The 22,364-nt window shown below is 39.2% G+C and overlaps 1 protein-coding gene across 15 annotated transcripts in view; it reads right to left on the bottom strand.

Annotated features, from left to right (window-relative positions):
• Positions 1-22,364, bottom strand: part of LRRC36 (leucine rich repeat containing 36) — an 87,874-nt gene that overhangs the window by 23,524 nt on the left and 41,986 nt on the right. For 6 of the 15 annotated variants that reach the window (XR_009491148.1, XR_009491147.1, XR_009491149.1 and 3 more), the window contains 9 exons: positions 19,229-19,318; positions 17,290-17,730; positions 13,954-14,243; positions 10,709-10,874; positions 9,272-9,459; positions 8,372-8,495; positions 5,770-5,884; positions 3,446-3,612; positions 759-803 (listed from right to left, as the gene is read on the bottom strand). Coding sequence is in view for 11 of the 15 variants with exons in the window: in XM_059876636.1 (XP_059732619.1) it covers positions 759-803; positions 3,446-3,612; positions 5,770-5,884; positions 8,372-8,495; positions 9,272-9,459; positions 10,709-10,874; positions 13,954-14,243; positions 17,290-17,730; positions 19,229-19,318 (1,626 nt within the window). In the remaining 4 variants the exon portion in view is untranslated. Of the gene's footprint in view, positions 1-758; positions 804-3,284; positions 3,613-5,769; positions 5,885-8,371; positions 8,496-9,271; positions 9,460-10,708; positions 10,875-13,953; positions 14,244-17,289; positions 17,731-19,228; positions 19,319-22,364 lie in introns of those variants that run through there. The other 9 variants (XM_059876639.1, XM_024978139.2, XM_059876642.1 and 6 more) reach the window with 5 other exon arrangements.

Here is a 22,364-nt window from a genome sequence, read left to right as displayed (position 1 = left end):
TGAGAAGGGGCGTCTTTCTCTGATCCTGAGAAATCCTGGGAGCTTCCAGATCAACCTTTTCTCCCCTCTAGGTTCTCAATGTTAGGACAGAGTTACTCCCTAGTCTAAGGCTTTGGGGCAAACTCTCCTTCCTTCCTGCTGACAAGTGGACTGGATGGAACTTAGGGACTGTCCATTTCTAGCAATTAAAAGCACACATTCACAAATATTTTCTTTCCTGACTCAGATAACAAAGCAAAGCAACACAACTATTTATTTCCTCATCCCTTGAGCTGTTCTGGCATGTTTCTGCCCCAGGTGGCCCCGGAGTCCCTTGAGCCCAAAGTCACTTGGAGCATGGGTTTAGAGAGGTAGGGAAACTTGAAACAGACTCTGGGGATTAAGTGAAAATTAGAGAGCAGAGACCATCACCTGATCACAGCAGAGCCTTGCCTAATGGCTGACAGCTGTGGGATCTCCTGACTCAGCTGACCTTGCATTGCTCAGAGAAGAGTTTCAAAGAGCTCTACCTCTCCCACCAGCAAGTAGTAGAGGAATATTTCCTCCAGCCCTGGGGAATTGGTTTAAATTGCAAGTTTACTTAAATGAGCCTAACAGGAGTGAAATCCAAATCCTGCAAATTGGCCTGGTCCAGGTTATTAAGCTGCAGGTGAGATGACCGTCTAGTACATATGGGAGCAGCATGCTGGCCCCTCCTATGATTGGCAGTGTGGCTTAGGGGAACCCAGAAAGAGAACTGGCTGAGTCCTGAAACTCACCTTGTAGGAGTAAAGTCCCCTCTTCTTGAAAAGTGGTTATGGAACCTGAAAGAAATCAAGGCCCACCCAAAGCCAGAAAACCTTTAGTCTAATAGACTAAAAAGGTTTCTGGCAGCAACTGACCAAACAATGCCACTTCAGCCCTTTGGTTATCACTTCTCCACTCCCCATAGCTCCTCACGGTGGACAGGTTTGGATACCCTTGCTAGCAAACCCAGTTGGGCAAGGAAGAAAGGTTAGGATCTGTGGGATGAAGCTGTCAGAACCCACTATGTATAGCTGGTAGGAAGTTGAAACCTGTCAGGGGGCCCTGCCTCTCCTTTTGGGCACAGAACTTCCCTGAGGACCTGTTTTCCATGTCAGCCTTGTTTCTGTCTTTCTTCCAACAGTCCCAGGTCCAGGGTGAGGAATTCTTCTCCACTTATTTTCTATTCGATACTTGCTTCAGGGGACTTCCCCTGCTTCATGTTGAGTCCACTTAGCCCCATAGGGCAACAACACTTTGGCCCTTCCCTGATGTCACAAATCTACTGCTGCCCCTGGACCAAGGCCACACAGGGAAAATCAGAACCATAGATGACTTCTGCAGGAATGACCAGCAACCCTAGAGAGGGGCCTGGCCTAGTGCAGTAATGGCCATTTTCGGTGATAATAGAAAATAGGGTGGAAGGTGACTTAGTCTTAGTCAGGCTCTGCTTCTCCTTAGAGGTACTCTGAATAGGTTCCAGGTTGGCATTATCAGATAGGAGAAGGAAGTGAGCCTGGGTTGTAGAAAGAAGCACATTATCCCTGTCCCCATCTCCCCTAAACCTCACTGGCTGTCAAGTAAGTTGGGCTGTGCACTGGGTTGGGACCATGAAATAGGTCAACACAGGGCTATAAGGCTATTGACTAAGGCTACACTACCTGGGCAAGACTTAGGCTCTTTGGAGGGCTCTCAGTGGAGTCAAGACAGGACCAGCAAAGTAGGGTGGGGGGCTGTCCTTACTGACACTTCCACAGAAAACGAGCTCACTCTTAGCTCCCTCAGAGCCATGCCGCACAAAGAAACTTATGGCTCCACTGCACATGCTCCTTTTGGGAACTCACATGAAGTCAAGAGGTCTGTAGATTTTAACCTAGAGATGTGTGATCTTAGTTGTGATTTTCATGTCTCATTATTACAGCATAGCTCTCCTTCCCTGCACAGCACCTGGGTCAGAGAAGCAAATAAGTGTCTAATCTTTCTATCTTCCTCTCTCTCTGACATGACCCTGAAGATGAAGAGAAGTACAATATGATGTTAGGTTGACAGTCCTTCACTCTCTAGAGCTCTCTGGCAACATGAGCTACTTGGGCAACCTTGAAGCAGAAACACAAGAGTCACTTTCATTATCCTTTCCCATTGATGCCTAATCAATCAGGATTAAAGAAAAGATTGATCCTCAGTCTGAAATACCAGGTATTCATGTGTAAAGTGGATGCTCAGCTCAGAGCTAACTTTCAGAGGCTGCACCTCTGGTCTGGACTGAGCCAGCCTTCTCTCTCATCTTTCTAGCTCCTCTCTGATCCAGCCCACTCCACATGGCCAGACATCAATCCACTCTTTCTACAGAGAAAGCTTCTCAAACACAAATCTACTACCCCTCTGCGTTCCCAATCTAAAATCCTTAAGGAGCCATGCAACCTAGACGGTGCGTATCTCTTCTCAGGCCTTCTGTCCCCTGATTGGACTTTATTCCCATTCCATGGCCTTGACTTATGCTATTTCTCTCTGCAGCTCTCCCCACTGCCTCTGCCTTCAATCCTACATTTGCCTGGTGATCTTCCATTCCAATTCTTCAGATTTTGGTTGAAAGATCGTTTCTTTAGGGGACATCTTCCTGACATCATACCTCCCTCCCAAACTAGGAAGGTCCCCTAGTTACATACTTCATGGCACCATGACCTACACTTTCCCTGCCTAGTGATCCCTGGGGGCCCAGACATTTCTACCCTGTACCCTTAGCCTAGGAGGCTCTGCACCCTGCTGTACCTGGTACCATTATACTTATTTTGCATCTTCCACTCAAACAAGTCCTCACTGACACCTTCTCCAGTTCTCCAGAGTAGGAATTACCTACTCTCTCTTTCCAGGGTGTCTCTAGGCTTTTATTTAGGCCTATTTGGTACCAATGGAAGCTTTCAGCTCCATCACACAACTAAACTGTTGGGCTGCTCCAGCAGACCTTGTCACCTTTAACTATGATGGGAGGAAACCCAAAACACATTTGATGAACTGATCAATAGAGATTCTCTGAAATTTCCTCTAACACAAAACATACCTGGCCATGGATATTATTTTCTAACTTCCTACTACACAGTTTCAACTGACACTTGGGAAAAATATCTAGTGTTTTTTTCCTTTTTGACATTTTCAGCCAAGTGTTCCTATGTGATATGATGCCTAGGACTAAGTGCCAACTATTTATGTGGGCAGAAGGAAAGAATGACTTGATGGGAGGAGATAAAAAGAGAAATAAAAAGAAAGACCAATACAGTGTAATTAAGATTTTTTTTCTTAATCTTGTGGGAAAATACCACCATACTAGTGGTAATGACACTGAGAGCCCCCTGGGGCTGAGAGACAAGCTGCAAAGGTGTACAGTGTTAGCTCCATAGACTAGGCTCTGGGACAGAGTCTGAAACAGTCTGTATTAAATACTGACCCATATCATGTGCTACTGGTGAGGAGGAAGACAGCGTGCTTTTCCCAAAGGGTGATGATCTCCCCAAATGATGACTCTTCTCAGGAGGCAGGAGTGCTTTCCCAGAATAACCTTTTTGCTCTTTATTCAGCTGCTGCAGCAGATACTCATTAGTTACCACCAGGGATCTGAGACACGGGGGGAAAGATAGTTGTGAAGTCATAAAAGCAAAGTAGATGTCATTCAGACCTGAAATGTTTGCTAAAGATAAATGTAAAATGAAGTAATACCTTTAACAGTTTCTTTATTACAGTCCTGTTTGATTATGTTCCAGTCCTGTTTGATTATGAATATGACTGTAGCAATAACACAGTTCACATTTTACATAGTGACTGTTCTATTCTTTCCAAAGCACTTTTCATGATGAATAAGTAGAAGCACCAGGAGACTGGCCCCTGACCAGGCCTGCAATTTCTATTCCTATTCCCAGATCTTAATTTCTACTTCTTCTAATCTATACTGCCTCAGCAATTAAACTAATGGTGCTAATAATTGTATTCTTGGACTCTGCATTACCACGTAATGTTAGAAGCTATCAGAGACTTTGCCTCCCTGCCAAAAAAGATGTATGCACAATGCTATTCACTGCAGCACTATTTGTAACAGCAAGATACCATCAGCCTAAATGTCTATCAGAGGATTAATTATCGTGGAGTCCTATGTATGTATAAAAAGGAGTGAGAACTTACTCTAAACATCACTGTGAAATGATTTCTAAGATAAAATGTTAAAGCAACATTATGCCTCTTTTTATATAATAGAGGGAATACAAATACACACCCATGCCTGCAATGGAAGGCTAGTGGGAGGGAAGGAAAGGATAGAGGAGACAGGTAAGGAAGCTAAATTTGTTTGAATTTATCTGATTTCATAGATCTGACTTTGGGACCATGTAAGTTTAACATAACTGTACTCAGGATTAAATCAAAATAATAAAAATATTCCCTATAAATCAAAAACAAAATGAAACAAACTGAACCTATATATTGAAGTGATGGTTTAACAAAACAGAGAAGAATTAATTCAAGTTACTCTAAAATATAGCCATTAATACATCACTAAAGAGATAAACCTTAATGTTCTCAAAGTGTAGTCCCCAGGCCAGAAGCAACAGCATCACCTGAAAACTTACTAGAAATGCAAATTCTCAGTTCCCAGCCCAGATCTGCAGAATCAGAAACTCTGGGGGGTAAGACCCAGAGTTCAACAAGTTTTCAGGTGATTCTGTACACACCCAAGTGTGATAAACATGAATTTATGCTATTCAGTATACTCTTGTATGGGCTACCCTTATACTATACCCTTATAGTATAGGGGTATGTATGGTGTGTATACCTATACCCCTATGTAGTGGTGGGTCAAATGGTAAAGAATCTGCTTGCAATGTGGAAGACCCAGGTTCAATCTGTGGGTAGGTTGGGAATATCCCCTGGAGAAGAGAATAGCTCCCCACTCCAGTATTCTTGCCTGGAGAATTCCATGGACAGAGGAGCCTGATGGGCTACAGTCCACGAGGTCGAAACGAGTCGGACATGACCGAGCCACTAACACACACACACACATTTTTGTATATGTTTGCAATAATTAGAAAAAAAGTTTTTAAGAAAGTCAGCCAGAATGGATCTGGGTCGAATGCTCCTTATATTAAGCTGTTCCAAGAAAAATTAGGAAGTGAAGTTAGGGACTGAAGGCTTGGGGAATAGAGTTCTTCTATTTAAGCTTCACTGATGGTCCTAGCAAAGGTGTTTGGCAAATCAAAATTTCAAGGGCTTGTCTAAATATACCAATAGTCTTGAGGCCTCTTCTGATTTGTCTAGCCTATAGCCTGGGGAAACTGTTCTTTGAAGAGCCTCATGTTATTGAATTCCTCTGAAAAGAACACATACATTGGATTCTTTCCCTATCACTCTGAGTGTGCTTGACCTCTCTTCTATGACCAAAAGTAGGTAGACATTTTTCAGAAGAGCAAGGTGGCTGATTTTAGGGGTACATTGTGACTGAGGAAAGTTAGCTGACCCAAACAAGGGTCCTGTTGGATCCAGTGAGAAACTACTTATTATTGAGGTGCTGTAACCCACCAGTGCCAGCAAAGATATTTAGTCCCTGGTGTGTTCTGGAAAGCAGTATTTTGACCCCTGAGCTAACTGGCCTGGATATAGGTTGTTTACATACAGAACATAATTAATTTGAAAAGTATATAGATATTAACTTGCCAAGTAAAACAAAGGAGATAAAGGAAAGTAAATATCTGCTTCCAGAAGCCAGCTAGATGGATCCAATCCTACCTCTGACTTTCATGGAGAAGAGTCACGGTCTCCTCTAGCTTTTTCAGCTGGGCAAGCTCCTGGTTCAGGCAAGACACCTGCATGTTCAGCTGTTGGTTTTTGCGCAGAAGATCATCTACAAAGGTTACAGTATATGGGGGTGAGAGGATTCCAAGTGGCTAGTGTTTGAGAAGAGCTTGAGTGAATGGATGGGCATCTTGAAGAATTGGAGGCCCCACTGCACCCACCTCCACACTCCATTCACCATTCCTTCTCTTGAAGACAGCAGATATAGTGACAAGAATATACAGTTTAGCAGAAGACATATCTGAGTTAAAATTCAACCACTTGATCTTGCACATGTTAGTTCATTTTTGTGAATTTCACAATCCTGTCCCACAGCACTGTTATGAGGAGTCAGTGAGACACCTGCAGTCATAGGCATAGGCAGTCAACAAATATTAGGTCTCCCTGTATTCTGCATTTTAATTCATGCATGTATGTCCCTCACTCTGTATGGAATATGTGAAAACACCTAGAACTGTGTTGGGTGCAAGATAATAGCTCAATGAGCACTTACAGAAACTGAATTTGTGGCCAAAGCATTCATATTTAGCTTTCCAAATATGGTACCAAGGCTTGAAATAATAAAGTAGTGAAAGCACAAGAATTCTGGATCTTAAGCAAGTCAGTCTTCTAGAACAGTACTTAAACTTTAATATGCTTACAAATCGCCTGGGGAATCTTACTAAAAAACAGATTCTGATTCAGTAGGTCTGCTGCTAAGTCACTTCAGTCATGTCTGACTCTGTGCAACCCCATAGACGGCAGCCCACCAGGCTCCCCCATCCCTGGGATTCTCTAGGCAAGAATACTGGAGTGGGTTGCCATTTCCTTCTCCAATGCATGAAAGTAAAAAGTCAAAGTGAAGTCGCTCAGTCGTGTTCAACTCTTAGCAACCCCATGAACTGCAGCCTACCAGGCTCCTCCGTCCATGGGATTTTCCAGGCAAGAGTACTGGAGTGGGGTGCCATTGCCTTCTCCATCAGTAGGTCTGAGGTGAGGCCAAGTATTCTATATATGTAACAAATCCCCAGGTGATGCTAATGTTGCTGATCTCTGGTTCACACTTTGAGTAGCAAGGTTCTGGAAGGTAGAAATCAGGGCTGCAACAGCCGTATTTATCACCAGTAATCCAAAGAGAGTACTGGGCCTCATAGCTGGTTGAAAATAAGTATCTAGTGAATAAACACCTATTTATTTTCAGTATAGGTAAGTGGAAACTGATGTCTTGATTATTCAGGCTTATAAATATTAGATAGACGAGATTCAACTCTGGAAATTCAATGCTGATTTCCAAATCAAATTTCTCATACAAATATCCAAATACCCATAAGGTTTGTTTCAGTGTGCTGAACTAGAAGTTTAAAGTCAAGGGTAGACTTTTACCTATCTAAACTATACTAAGAATAAAGTAGAACAAATCACAAATTCAATAGGATTATTACTTTTCACTTGTCATAATGAAGAAAAATATTCAATACCCAGTGTTGGCAAGGGTGAAATGAAAAGGCATTCAAATATATATTTGCTGCTGATGTGCGTATAAACTGAAACTACCTTTTTAGGAATGATTTGGTAATGTGTAACAAAAACCTCAAAAATGTCCACATCCTTGGATCCACTAATTCTACTTCAAGGAATGTCTCCTAGGAAAACTGGTCAAAAATGTATACAACAATTTATACACACAGATATTAATAGCTGAATTATTTATCACAGCATAAATATTAGGTCTCTCAGCTCCATCAGAGAGAAGATGATCTTAGAGAAGCATTTTCACTCTAGGGTCTTCTACTTCAAGTCTTTGAATGTTTGGAAATTCTTTGAATTATTTATAATATAAATAATGACAGCTTTATTTATAATAACTAACATTAAAAACAACTATATAGAGGACTAAATAGATAAATATGGTATAGTCATGTGATATTAGAGGAAATGCCTATGCTATTAAATTAATAACATTAGATTGTAGAAATCAGATTGCTGAGGGTCAATAGTAGGGGAACCTAAATGCACCAGGGTTGAACTTTTTAGAGAAGAGTTCTGTATTTTGATTGGATGGAATTAAGTGAGTATACATTTTGAGAAACTCATCAAACTTAGAATGTGTGCATTTTTTTGTATGTAAATTCGTTTTGAAAAATCAAAACACAAATTTCAGTTCTGAATTTAAAATATATGTATAGGGATATAGGTGAAAGAAAATATACCCAAAACACTAATGGTAGTTATTTCTGGGTAGTGCGATTTTATTTTCCTTATATTTTTCAAACTTTCTGTAAGGAACATGATCTTCTGCTATAATCAGAAAAAAAAAAACCAAGTATCATTCTCAAAAAATAATGTCAATAATAATATTTGTAAATGCTTTACACTGATAAAAGAGTAAACTCTCTTACTCTGGTAACTCAAGTCACCTGCATTACAACTCTGAGGCAAAATGATTGTTTCCATTTAGGAAGCCATGTGAGCTCTGGATGATGAAGCTTATTAAATGGGTCATCTATAAACAAAATGTTGTCTTGAAATGCACCATACATTGCTTTCCTGAACTTACCGTAAGTGTGGGATGGGTGCCCACTGACAATCGAAGTGGTAGCACCTTCCTCCAAACGCTGGACTTTTTCTGACAAAATGAGGTTTTCCTCCAGCACTCTGACTAGTTTTTGCTTCAAACCTTCCTTTAGATTAGAAAACAAAATACAAACACATTAAGAATCTGAAATTCTGGAAAGTGTTTTTAGAAGATTGAAAGAATCTTTGCTCTTTTTAGTGATAAACTGAATGGAGGTCAGCCTCTCTCTTTCTCACTAGAATTTTAATTCATTGGTAAACATAGCGCAAGTGCAGCAAAGAAACTTACTACATGCATTTTACCACATGTGAAATATCCGCTACTATTACGAAACAAGTGGTTGTTTTGACAAGTGGCCAGCATTATGAATCACCTATTTAAAGTTTCTAGAAAATAAACTTGATGTCTGAAAATCCTCTAATGTTAAGAAAAGGTTAGGGGGGGAGTCTAAGAAAATGAATCCCTTCTTTCCCTCCCAGCACCAGAACCCTAACGCTCTAGGAGTGGTCCCTGGTTTAGGGCTCTCATCAGAACGGAGGAAAGACAATTCCAGAGACATTCAACTTCCCTCATCTGAATCAAATCATAACCCTCAAGAACACAATCCTAAATGTTTTTACTCTAGGGCTTTTTTTTTTTCTTTTCCATTTCAAGCCTTTCCTTAGAATTTTTGGATTAGGGAGTCAACCCTGAAGAACCTCCAAGCTGTCCCTGCAAGTTTTGTGTTCCTAATTTGCACAGACTGACTTTCCTATATTTCAGTTCATAAGCATCTAGGTATTCAGGTGATGATGATCTTTATGGCACAGAGCTGTTCTAGCCTTGCTGCCTTGTCCTTTTCTAGTAAAGGAAGAGTAGGAAAAGAAGATGAGAGCAGCATACCATGTCATTAGGAACCAGCTGCCCTGTCTCCTTCAGTTCCATCTCCCTCCTGTGGAAGGCTTTTGATGTATCTTCCGGATGTGAGCGACACCACTGCTGAGAAGGAGCAGGGACTACCAAGGTCAGAAGCAGATCTCGGGCAGGACCTGCCAAAAATTCAGGTTGGGCACACGGGCCAGTCTTAAAAGCTAAAGCAGAGAATTCCTAGTCAATAACTACCAGCTCTGTTGGATAAATAGGGTAATCTAATGTCTCCTTTTTACAAGAATTTAGTAAGTAACTGTAAGAGATGTTTCATGATGGAGATAAAAAAAAGCTATATCCCACATCTATGGAGAAACAACAGCAGACTCTCATGAGTGCATGCTCCGTGCTATTCTCTAATCACTGATGAATGGCTCCTGGGGATAATTTCCTACAAAACAAGAGCAAAGGATCAATGTGGGAAGGAAAGTAACTGAGATAAGACTTTTTCTTCTGTATGTTGCTTTAGATATTAAAAAACAACAAAAAAAAGCTAAGCCTAAACAACTTTAAAGGCATATCTGACTCTTTTATGACCCCATGGACAGCCCGCAAGGCTCTTCTGTCCATGGAGTTCTCCAGGCAAGAATACTGGAGTGGGTTACCATGTCTTTCTCCAGAGGATCCTCCTGACTCAGGGATCAAACCTGGGTCTCCTGCATTGCAAGAGGATTCTTTACTTCCTGAGCCAACAGGGAAGCCCTTAAAGTTCCTAGTTTTTACTTAAACTCTTATCACTACTATTAAACAACAAATAGACACATGGGGACAATATTTGCAAAACTGTTTTTCCCCAAGTTCCTAAAAGCAAAGTCCTGAAAAAGAGTCCAGGTCATTTAGTCATTAGAGTTTTACAAATTATAACATTTCCATAGTCATCTCAGACCTCTGATGATCAAACTCAGTTTCTATTGTATTTATTATTGGCATTCTCCCCAAGGATCATAAAATTCTTTTGTAATCATTAACATGACCATGCTTTATTTTATATATAATCACTTAAAGACTACCAAAAAAAAAAAGTTACAGGAAAACAAGACAACTGGTACAGGAGGGAAGAGTGCTTGTGAAAACAGAGAACGGAATTCCCTGGCGGTAGAGCAGTTAGGACTTGGTATTTTCACTGCCGTGGCACTGATTGACCAGGTTCAATCCCTGGTCAGGGAAGTAAGAGCCTGCATAGAGCTGGCAAGCTGCACAGTGCAACCAAAAAAAGGAAAAACAGGGAAGATGATTATAAAAAAAATGCAGATTTGTCTATCACTGTGTGGCTGACAAATTTTGGTAAGTGCTCATGAGAACAATTTCCCCTGCAAGTAAAGGGGGCTGAGTGGCTTTTATCAGAATGTAGAGCAGAAACAGCAGAAGCAAGGCTGAGCCCTTCTCTGGGAACTGAGAATGAATTCACTTTACCGAGAAACTTCTTGTTCAGGAGGAGGGAGCCGGAGCCATTCCAGTGCTTATCCACAAGCTCTAGGAGCTGTCTGAGGACAGTGGCCACATGGGAGGTTCTGGCAGAGACTGGGGGACTGTGGTTTCCTGGCAAACCATGCAAACTGCCCAGGTCACTAGAGAGAGGCTCAAGAAAAAAAAACAAACACCCAACCATTTGTCATTCTTACACAATAAGAGAAGTAAAAACCCAGACATTTAAAGGGTTAACATTAAGCAAAAGAGAAAGCTGACTTCATCTTTCAGTTCGGATTTAATAGAATATTACTTATGTCTAAGACAAATACAATAATATATACAAGGATAATTTCAAAGCAAACAGTATCTTCTATCATAATTTTCTATAGAGATTTTCAGAAGAGTACAAAAAATGTTTTAACACCCATGTCTATGGCTTAACATTATGTTATGAATATGGAAAGATTAAACTGCAGAACATTTTTTAAGGTATTATATTATCATAAAATAACATGGGGAGTAATTTAATAAAAGTTATAACTCATAAGCTTATATTTAGTATATTAATATATAATAAACATAACTGTCCTATAACATTTTAAGTGTTATGTTAAATGCTATTGTTGGACCCAGTACTAAAGATACTTTTTATTCAGTAAAAATCTTATGTATATAGATGCCTAGGTAGAGCTCTCTCTCCAGTGAAACTTCCAATTGTTTTTAATTCATTCAGATATGATGTATATGTCTATATATTTAGTCATGTCTGAATGAATTAAAAGACAATTGGGGACTTCCCTGGTGGTCCAGTGGTTAAGAATCCACCTGCCAATGCAGGAGACACAGGTTCAATCACTGGTCCAGGAAGATCCCACATGCCACAGGGCAACTAAGCCCACACACCACAACTACTGAGCCAGCGTGCCCTAGAGCCTGTGCTCTGCAACAAGAGAAGCCACTGCAATGAGAAGCCCAAACACTACAACTAGAGAAAGTTCATGAGCAGTACCAAAGACACAGAGCAGCCAGTAAATAAATTAAAATTTTCAAAAATTAAAAAAAAATTGTGAATTTTACTGGACAGATCAATCTTGTCGGTGAGTTCTCAAGGGACTTCAAGAAAGCTGTTACACATTAAAAACAGCCAAATTATTTCTCAATCTTTGACTCTTTTGATATTAAAAATATATAAATGATTAATTAGCTAATGCTGTCATATCTGACAACCATGAAACAGAACACCAGACAGTGATATTTATGACTTGAGTCACTCATGTGGCCTATGATTAATAAGGAAAAGCATTATAAATGGGATAAACATTTATTAAACAGATCTGTATTGAACACTGATCATGTGCATTGAGAGTTGTATATAAGGTCTGTGAACATATGAACTAAAAGATGAAGTCCTTAAGAAACTAATCTGATTAGGAAGGAAAGTCATAGAAAGACTGGTTACACTACTCTTGTGGAAAATGGATATTGAAATGTCCATTTCAAAATCCAATCAAAATATCATTGGTTTTTCATGTATTGGTAATACTGTGTGTACATCATGAAGCAACTTAGAAACACACATATGCCTTATGTATTTTCTTTCACTTTTCATAATGTGAGAGTGGGGGATAATTTTTTTATGAACTTTGGAATAATTCTGTTACTTTTAATTTTCAGCAAATTATGCCTTATGATTTTTTTAAATTTAATGTTTATAATTTGTGATTCTAAAGTCAGTTGGTTAAAAATAAATTTTCTAATCAAGAATTCATATTTAATTTTGTGTTTTTTTATATGGGATTATTTTTTAAACAACTTTTAAATGCTCTTCTGATTTATACCTTTCTAGAAACTAAACAGTGTATTTCTTTTATAGTTATATTCAAGCAGCTCTTTTATAACTTTTCATATAAACAAATACAGTATCTAACAGGAAAAAAGAAATGGGAACTTTTAAGACAGTCCAGAAGAGTGCATTGAGATTTTAATTACTGTTTTAACAATATAACATGAAATAGAGGTGAGAAAATTTCCTAGAACATATCTTATTAATATAGCACCTAAATATCCTAAATGTTGCTATGGCTTTACCCTAAATACATTAACACTAGTGCTCTTTTCTAGAACAATAGGCATCAGTGACTGAAGATGGAAAACAAAAAAGGACCAAAAAGTCAAAAAAAGTATTACAAGACTGCCCCCTTTGGTACACAAAAATTATAACCAATTCCAAAGTTTTGAAAACTGAATAGAAAGTATTTAAAAGCTAAAAAAAGCCAACCAACCAACCAACAACAAAATCCCTTTATAAGCCCATGTCGATGTGCAAAAAGATTTCCAGCAAGTGAAACAAAAGTGACTAGAAATAGTTGTTTTTGACCAAATAACCTGCTTTCTCACAAGGCAGTAAGTCATTAAATGACAAATGATTCGTATGACTAAGACTATGGGTTCAAGGGAAGGGAATGTCCTGAGAGCTATAGTTCCTTTAACTAATGAGAAGAAGGTTTCATGATGGAATTAAAACCTGGAGAAAAATTAATATTCAGATAGATGAGAGGAGAGAAGATGGCATTCTCCATGGAGGGATGTATACAAAGGCAGTGACAAAACTTAGTTAATGAGTAAGAACAACACTAACTATCGTACTACAATTTTATAAAATGAATTAAATAATATGTGTGGGAATGTTTTTTGATTTGTTGTTTATTCTCTGAGCCAACTTTCAGCTAAAAATCCTTTGGATTATTTAATTCATCATCTTAATCTAATTCATTCTGGGGAAAAACTAGAATAATTTTAGTTTCTGGACAGGAAAGCAATGCTTTCAGAAGAAAGGTCCCTAGCAAGTTAGTCATTTGTAGCCAAAGCAAATGTGTAAACATGGTAAGATTATAAACAACAATGAAACAGAGATCATTCTTCAACCAACCCTGAGCCCCTGGCAACTTGTGTATTCTTTCCTATCGTAAACTCTGTCCACTTATTATCAAAGTACTTCTCCCCATGTTTATGCTCTGGAAGTAGATTAGGGACCATTCTTCCTGTGACCGAAATGCAGCAGAAGGGGACTGACTTTCCCAAAGGCAAAAGAATCACAGCCTTTGGCCTGGCAGTATTACCCACTGACCTCTGAAAATCCCTTTGAATTTCTATCACTCTTGATCAAAACTACCATCACAAAAACAGAACCCCATTCTAATCTTGGATCTGATGTGTTTTTGTACAAGCACAAACAAGCCAACACTTGCCTCACTGCCTGTAGCATCTCTGAAACCATGTTTTGTATTCAGGGTGGCAAGGATATTTTCTTTCCGTCTGAATCCTCTTCTTGATGGGCTTAATGACCTCTTGGTCAAATTCTCTCTGTTTTCTGATGTCCCAGTAGGCAACAGCAGTGTCCTAAGAGAGTCTCCCAGGATGGAGTTGTTTGGGAAAGAACCATGTGCTTGCGTTAAATCACTGAGGCTCGTGGCTAATTGTTGCTCTACATTCACCACCAGAGCAGGGTCACTGTTGAAATGGGTTGCGGCATACAGATCTGTGAAGGAAACAGGCCAGGAGATGAACCTGCTCTTCAACTCTCTCAAGTCTCCCTTCCTTCCTTAACCTGTCTGAAGTCCAAGGGTCACAATGGCCTCTCCCTAGTATATACTCTCAACTGTCTGGATTCTCCCTCCCCATCCACCTGACAAAGCCCCAAATCTGGTTAAATACTCTGTGCACATACTCCAAACCCACAGCAGAGCAGTGGGAAGTGACTGGAGAAGAATATGCATCTCTTTCGACCATCTTCACTTTAAATTCATAACCATTATCTTAACTGGGCCCAGCTATTTTAATACATTACCCTAATCAATTTACTCTCCTATTCTTTGAGATCACTATTTCACATCTCTTCTCAAACTTCCAACAGGGTCATTTCCACCATGTTCTCTTTGATCCCATCCCCCTTCCAGCTACATTTCCACATCTTCGCTCCCATTCACTGCAAAACTCCTTGAAGGTGTTGTATATATTCGGTAATTCTATTGCTTCTCCTTTGATTCTTTAATTCACCTCAACAAGGCTTTTACTAATCACGCATCTCCTGAAGCTGCTCACTACATGGGTTCGATCCCTGGGTTAGGAAGATCTCCTGGAGAAGGAAATGACAACCTACTCCAGTATTCTTGCCTGTGAAATCCCATGAACAGAGGAATCTGGCTGGGGCTACAGTCCATGGGGTCGCAAGAGTCAGACACGACTTAGTGACCAAACCATCACCACCAATGCATTGCCAAATACCATGATCATTTCTCAGTCCCAGAAATGTTAAATGCATCTATTAAAAACATCTGACACTGTATTTATCACTCTCTCCTTCCTGAAACACATTTTTCATGTGGCTTCCTGGTTACCACTCCCTCTTTGGCTTTTTTTCTTTTCTCTTACTTAGTGGCTGCCACTTTCTTGCTCTCCATGATGGTTTCTCTTCATCAGCAAGATTTCTAATTGTTGGAGGACTCAAGTTAGTCCTCAGATATCTTTTATATCTATATTTACCCCCTTGGGGAGATTATATCCAGTCTGTTTTAATGCCAACCACACACTTTTAATTCCCAGCCCCACCTTCTTCCAGACTAATATATCTAATTATCAAATTGGCATCTCTGAGAAGTTCTAATAGGCACCTCAAACTCAACATGTCTAAGACCAACTCTTGGTATCTATCTTAAAACCTGTTCCTCATACTCTTTTCCATCTGAGTAAATGGTAACTCCATCCTTCCATTTATTCAGACTTGAAACCTGAGAGTTATACTTGACTTGCTTTCTCTCATACTTCATCCTCAACCCAGCAGCAAATCATGGAGTGTTATCTTTGGAACATATTCAGAATCTATTTCTCACCACCTATACTGCTTTCTCTCTAGTTCAAGTTACCATCATCTCTTATCCAGATTCTGATCTACTTTTAGAATTTTAGAAACTTCTATCCTTGCCCCCCATTGTGTATTCTCAACTAAGTAGCAAGAGTAATTTTTAAGTTAGATGTCACTTCTCTGCTACAAACTCTCCAACAGCTCCTGATCTGACCCAGAATAAATGTCTGATTATCTGACTTTATCTATACACCTCATCTACCTCACTCTACTGTAGCAGCCCTGTTTCCTCACTGTTCTTTGAACATGCCAAGCACGTTCCAGTTTCAGGAACTTTGCACTTACTATTTCTACTGTCTAAAATTTCTCCCCCCACAAGTTATCGACATGACTCACATGCATTTTATTTAAGTCTGTACTCTTACTTCTCATTTGAGAAGCTTTCCCTGACCATTCTATCTAAAGCTTTGCTACTGCTGCTGCTAAGTCGCTTCAGTCGTGTCTGACTCTGTGCGACCCCAGAAACGGCAGCCCACAAGGCTCCCCTGTCCCTGGGATTCTCTAGGCAAGAACACTGGAGTGGGTTGCCATTTCCTTCTCCTGTGCCTGAAAGGGAAAAGTGGAAGTGAAGTCGTTCAGTCATGTCTGACTCTTAGTGACCCCATGGACTGCAGCCTACCAGGCTCCTCTGTCCATGGGATTTTCCAGGCAAGAGTACTGGAGTAGGGTGCCATTGCCTTCTCCGATCTAAAGCTTTACCTCCTTCATATACTCTCTAATAAGTGCTACATGCATGTGTGCATGCTAAGTTGCTTCAGTCGTGTCAGACTCTTTATGACCTTATGGACTATAGCCCACCAAGCTCCTCTGTCCATGGGATTCTCCAGGTAAGAATACTGGAGTGGGTTGCCATGCCCTCCTCCAGGGAATCTTCCTGACCCAGGGATCAAACTCACGTCTCTTATGTCTTCTACATTGGCAGGCGGGTTCTTTACTGCTGGAGTCATCTGGGGAAGCCATTCTCTAATACACTTATGTTATTTTTCTTCACAACACTTATCATAAGCTGACTTCTATATTTATAATTTATTTATCATCTGTCTTACCTCTTTAGAATAGAATTTCCATGAAAGTAGAGACCTTTTTTATTAAGGCAAAAATACACATGGAATTTCACTTTTGTTTGCTATGTTACCTACAGAGCTAGAACAGCATCTGGCATATAGTAGGTATTTAATACATTTTGTTGAATAAATACATAACTAAAGAGTGGTCTCCCAACACTTTTCTAAAACTAGCTTTTTCTGAAAAAGTAACTCTCAATAGAAGTGATTGAGACCAGAGAAGACTAAATGTTACTAGAAATATATCCCAGGATGCTATTTAACTGAAATAACATATAGTTATCAAGTTTGCATTTATATGAATTTTCTCTAATATATCTATCATGTTAAACTCATACCCTGTAGATTTCTTGAGGCTCTGACTACTGGTCATGATATATTTATTTACTTTTGGCTGCACCGTGCAGCTTGCAGGATATTTTAGTTCCCTGGCCAGGAACTGAGCCCACACCCTCAGCAGCGAAAGCGCAGAATCCTAACCATTGGACTGACAGGGAATTCCCCAATGTAAGAAATATTTATTCCAAAAGATCCAGTTAAACTTCAATCTTCACATCTATTAAAGAAAAGAGGCCTACAAACTTATAGGAAGCTATTACCTGAACTAAGCTTCAAAAGCCTTCCGGTGCTGGAGTCAGGGTTTGACAGAGAAGTCAGTAAGTCTCCACAGGAATGGGATGTAGTGGCTTTCATGTTATTTGAAGGCTTTGTGCTATATTCTCTGTAGTTCTTGTTTCTCTGAGGCCTTTTACCAATACTTCCGTGAAGGGACAGATTTTGAGAATAATGACTATCATAATTTTCTAGACCAACATCTGAAGGTAACTGATAGGGATGAATCTGGCTAGAATCACCCACATCCAGGCGTTTACCCAATGAGGCATCATGGGTAAGCTGATAAGTATCAGGTTTTGGTATCAAGTCCTTTTCTGGAGAAGAACCTGAAGACTTGTTGTCCAAAAAAGATATTCGGTACCCTTCTTTAGCCATCTTCTCTGGGGATCGAACTGTCATCTGATGAGGTGAGTAGCGTCTGATTTCTAACCGTCACCAAGGGGGCGGGAAAAAGACAATGAGAATTTTTAGGGTAGCCTTGTTCACTAGATAAACTCTTGTCTACCAAAAAAAACAAAAACAAAAAAACAGTTCTCAGGAAGAGATGGTTTATAATTTTTATAAGTGGTAGCATAAAATTATGGAGGGATTCCTACATGGAAGAACAACAAAACATGCTGGACATTGTGTAAACAGTAAAGACTATAACATTCTGAAGATAAATTTTACGTTAACCTAATTCCCTAGGAATTCCCTTTGAAAACTAGTGTCAGAGATTTCTATATTTACACTTCCACTATTTTGGTGCACCCCCACATGACAAAAGTTGTGGTCTTATGTATTCAGTCTATGGACAACAATTGGTAGGTCTCTGATTTCACAGACTCCTCACAATAAAGCTAAACCCATTCCCACTCCAAATCTCCACCCAGAGGATATAGGTTCACACACTGGGAACCACTATCATAAGCCAATTAAATGACAGGAAATTCAAAACCTATGAAAACCCCTAAACCAATTCCAAAACATTTCTCTCAGTCAGCTGTATCAGAATCTCTGAAAAGCCTCAGAGTGGGGCAACTAAAGCATCAGACAAAGAGAGAGGTCTCTGTGTTCTTTGGGGTTTTCAGATATTCATATGTTTGAAGGCCTTCCTGAGTTAGTCACATTAACTCAGAACAGTGGAACTTTCTATCTCTATAGAATCTTTAAGAATATCAATGTTTTTACTAAGCACCAGTCCATACAGTGGAAGAAATGTTAAAGAACAATATTCTTATGTAAGGAAAAGAATCTAAGAACAAGTAATGAGATTAGATAAATCAGACTATCCCTCCTGTTGAAGATATCTAAAAAGTGGGATGGGGCAGCGGGTGGACGCCGTGCGCAGAGACAGAGTGGCGTGGGGACCGTGGGCGGAGCAGGTGACCCACTGAGTTCTTCATTATGTCTGATGGAGACTATGATTACCTCATCAAGTTTTTAGCTCTGGGAGACTCGGGAGTAGGGAAGACCAGTGTGCTTTATCAGTACACAGATGGTAAATTTAACTCCAAATTCATCACAACAGTCGGCATTGATTTCAGGGAAAACAGAGTGGTGTACAGAGCCAATGGGCCAGATGGAGCTGTTGGCAGAGGTCAGAGAATCCACCTGCAGTTATGGGACACAGCTGGACAAGAGAGGTTTCGTAGCTTGACAACTGCCTTCTTCAGAGATGCTATGGGGTTTCTTCTGCTTTTTGATCTGACAAATGAGCAGAGTTTTCTCAATGTCAGAAACTGGATAAGTCAGCTACAAATGCATGCATATTGTGAAAACCCAGATATAGTGTTATGTGGGAATAAGAGTGATCTGGAAGACCAAAGAGTAGTAAAAGAGGAAGAAGTCAGAGGACTTGCAGAGAAATACGGAGTCCCCTACTTTGAAACTAGTGCTGCCAATGGGACAAACATAAACCAGGCTATTGAGATGCTCCTGGACCTGATAATGAAGCGAATGGAACGGTGTATGGACAAGTCCTGGATTCTCGAAGGCGTGGTGCATTCCAACGGTCACACCTCTGCAGATCAGCTGAATGAAGAAAAGGAGAAGGGGTCATGTGGCTGTTGAGGGGCCTTAGTGAGCTGAACAGCCATTCGAGGGGCCCATGTCTGTGACCTTCCGTATGGTGAAACATGACTCAGAGAGAGGCAAACAGGCCTTGCATGCAAACTGCTTCTCACCATCCCAATTAGACCTATCAGTAAAGCATCCCGTTTTAAAATTACTTTGCTGCAGCTTTGTAAATATTCTTTAAGATTCAGCCTGAGAGTTAGGCAAAATATCTCACATATCCAAAAGTGCCTTATAAAGCATTAGCCGCATGGCAGTAGATCGTTCAAGGATTCAGGATTTTGTAGCCACAGAACAGCGCATTTATTATGTATAATGACTGAAGATACCATCCCTGCTTTACCATACATAGGCCCAGAGTCTCACCTTTAAGATCTTAGATGTAATATCCGTTTTTAACGCAAATTTAAGACACTTCTTGCACCACAGGGGACTTTCTAAAATGTCATCTAAACAATTTAAATATTAAATAAGAATATACACAAATGAAAAAAAAAAAAAGTGGGATGATATATATATCCTTAAACGCATTAAAGAGCTAACAAGCTAGTGAGGAATTTCTAGGCCAAAATCTAGAAAACAGCAAGAACTCTTAGAGATGAGTCTAGCACTTAAAGTCACTTTTTCTCTAAGGAGATTTAGGATAAAAGGTATAAAATCCTAGTCCAGGATCCATCCAAGGTAAAGAGTATGAGAAACCACCTTCTCACCACCCACCCAACATTAAGATGGGAACCTAAGCAGGATACAATTTTCAGAATAAAGGTAAACTGGAAATAAACTAGCCCTTGTACACTGGTAATCTAGGTTTGTATTATCTGGGTGGTCCAGGGAACCTCAAGTTTTGAGCATGGATTAAGATGATCCCAGATTGATAGTCCCCTAGCCAACTGGTAAAAGCAAATGAAAGTCTGATCTGGAAAAGACATCTTCATGTAAGACTTTAAACCATTCCTACAAATAGTTTTTAAAATATAATATACACAGCTTTGGTACATATACAAAATGGAGTATTACTCAGCCATTAAAAAGAATACATTTGAATCAGTTCTAATGAGGTGGATGAAACTGGAGCCTATTATACAGAGTGAAGTAAGCCAGAAAGAAAAACACCAATACAGTATACTAACGCCTATATATGGAATTTAGAAAGATGGTAACAATAACCCTGTATACGAGACAACAAAAGAGACACTGATGTATAGAACTGTCTTTTGGACTCTGTGGGAGAGGGAGAGGGTGGGATGATTTGGGAGAATGGCACTGAAATATGTATAATATCATATATGAAACGAGTCGCCAGTCCAGGTTGGATGCACAATACTGGATGCTTGGGGCTGGTGCACTGGGACGACCCAGAGGGATGGTATGGGGAGGGAGGAGGGAGGAGGGTTCAGGATGGGGAACACATGTATACCTGTGACGGATTCATTTTGATATATGGCAAAACCAATACAATATTGTAAAGTTAAATAAAATAAAATTTGAAAAAAAATAAATAAATAAAACCAACTACCTTGAAAAAAATAAAATATAATATCCAGCAAGTAGCCAAAGGAAACAAAAAAGGAAATAAGACAAGCGAGAATGAGTAGGAAAAAACAGACAACACAGGCACACAAAAATTGGAATTAATAGATGCAGCCTATACAATGGCTATTTTTACTATGTTTAAAGATATAAAACATCTGGGAAATTTCTGCTTATTAAAAAGTGGCCCAGCAGATTTGAAAAAGAACCAAATCAAATTTGTAAAACTGAAAATAAAACTAGTGAAATTAAGAATTCAGCAAACAAGCTTAACAGCAGATTAGACACAGCTGAAAAGAATGAATTTAAAGTATGGGTCAGAAGGAATTATCCAGAATGTAGATCAAACAAAAAAGATGAATTATATGAAGAATAAGAGGCAAAGAGGACAATGTAAAAGTCTCAGACATATATTTACTTAATCAAGAGTTATAGAGGGACAAGATAGAAAAAATTGGACACATTATTTTTGAAGCATTCTGCAGAAATAATGAGACAGAATGTACCAATTCAAGTGCAATAAATACCAAACAAGATAAATAAAAAGAAATTCACACATCATAGTGAAATCACAAAAACATCAAACACAATTGGAAAATCTTAAAAGCAGCCAGAAGAAAAAAACATTATCCTTGCAGGAGTGACAAATTTCTAGCTAACTTCTTAAAAGCAGCCATAAAAGACAGACTACAGTGGAATACCTTCAATATTTTGAAAGAAATAACTGCCAACATAGAAATTTATACCCAACAAAAATACCCTTTAAGAATGATAGTGAGATAGGGGCATTTTCAGACAGTCAAAAACTGAAAGAATTCATTACCAGTAGACATACACTAAAGAAAATTCTAAAAGATGTACTATGAACTACAGGAAAATTATCTCAGAAGGGAAGTCTAGGATTAAAAAAAGAAGAAGAAATAAGGAGCAAAACAAAGTAGTAAATATATAGATAAGCTTAAATAAACATTGACTTTATAAAAATAGTATCTAGTGAGTTTTTAAAAATATAATTAAAATCCATAATAACTATACATTAATTAGAAGGGATTAAAAGGAGTAAAGTACTTTGAATTTTCCAAGAGAAGTGTTAAGGTGTTGATTAATTTTGAAGTTGAACAAGTTAAGGACTCATATTATAATTTGGGGCATAATAATATCAAAAGTACAGAAAGAGTGTATAACTTATAAATTAGCAGAAAGAAAAAATTGGTGATTAAAAACATAATAAATCCAAAAGAAGGCAAGAAAGGTAAAAGAAACAAGGAATAGTTAGCCAATACAAAAAGTCAAGAATAAAGGAAGTCAGACTATCTTCTCCTCAACTAGAAAAACCTCAGACGTCACTAAGCATCCAGGGCAACCCTTTATGAAAGCAGAAAAGAATTCATCGTGTAGTGCCCCCGGACGGAGACATCTCCTTCCATCTTCTCTCAAATCCCGTCATATCTAGATTTCTCTGACTAGCATGGAG

This window comes from Bos taurus, chromosome 18 (genome assembly GCF_002263795.3).
Source record: "Bos taurus isolate L1 Dominette 01449 registration number 42190680 breed Hereford chromosome 18, ARS-UCD2.0, whole genome shotgun sequence".
In the NCBI taxonomy this organism is placed as follows: Eukaryota; Metazoa; Chordata; class Mammalia; order Artiodactyla; family Bovidae; genus Bos; species Bos taurus.
This window is presented reverse-complemented; position numbering and strand designations above follow the sequence as displayed.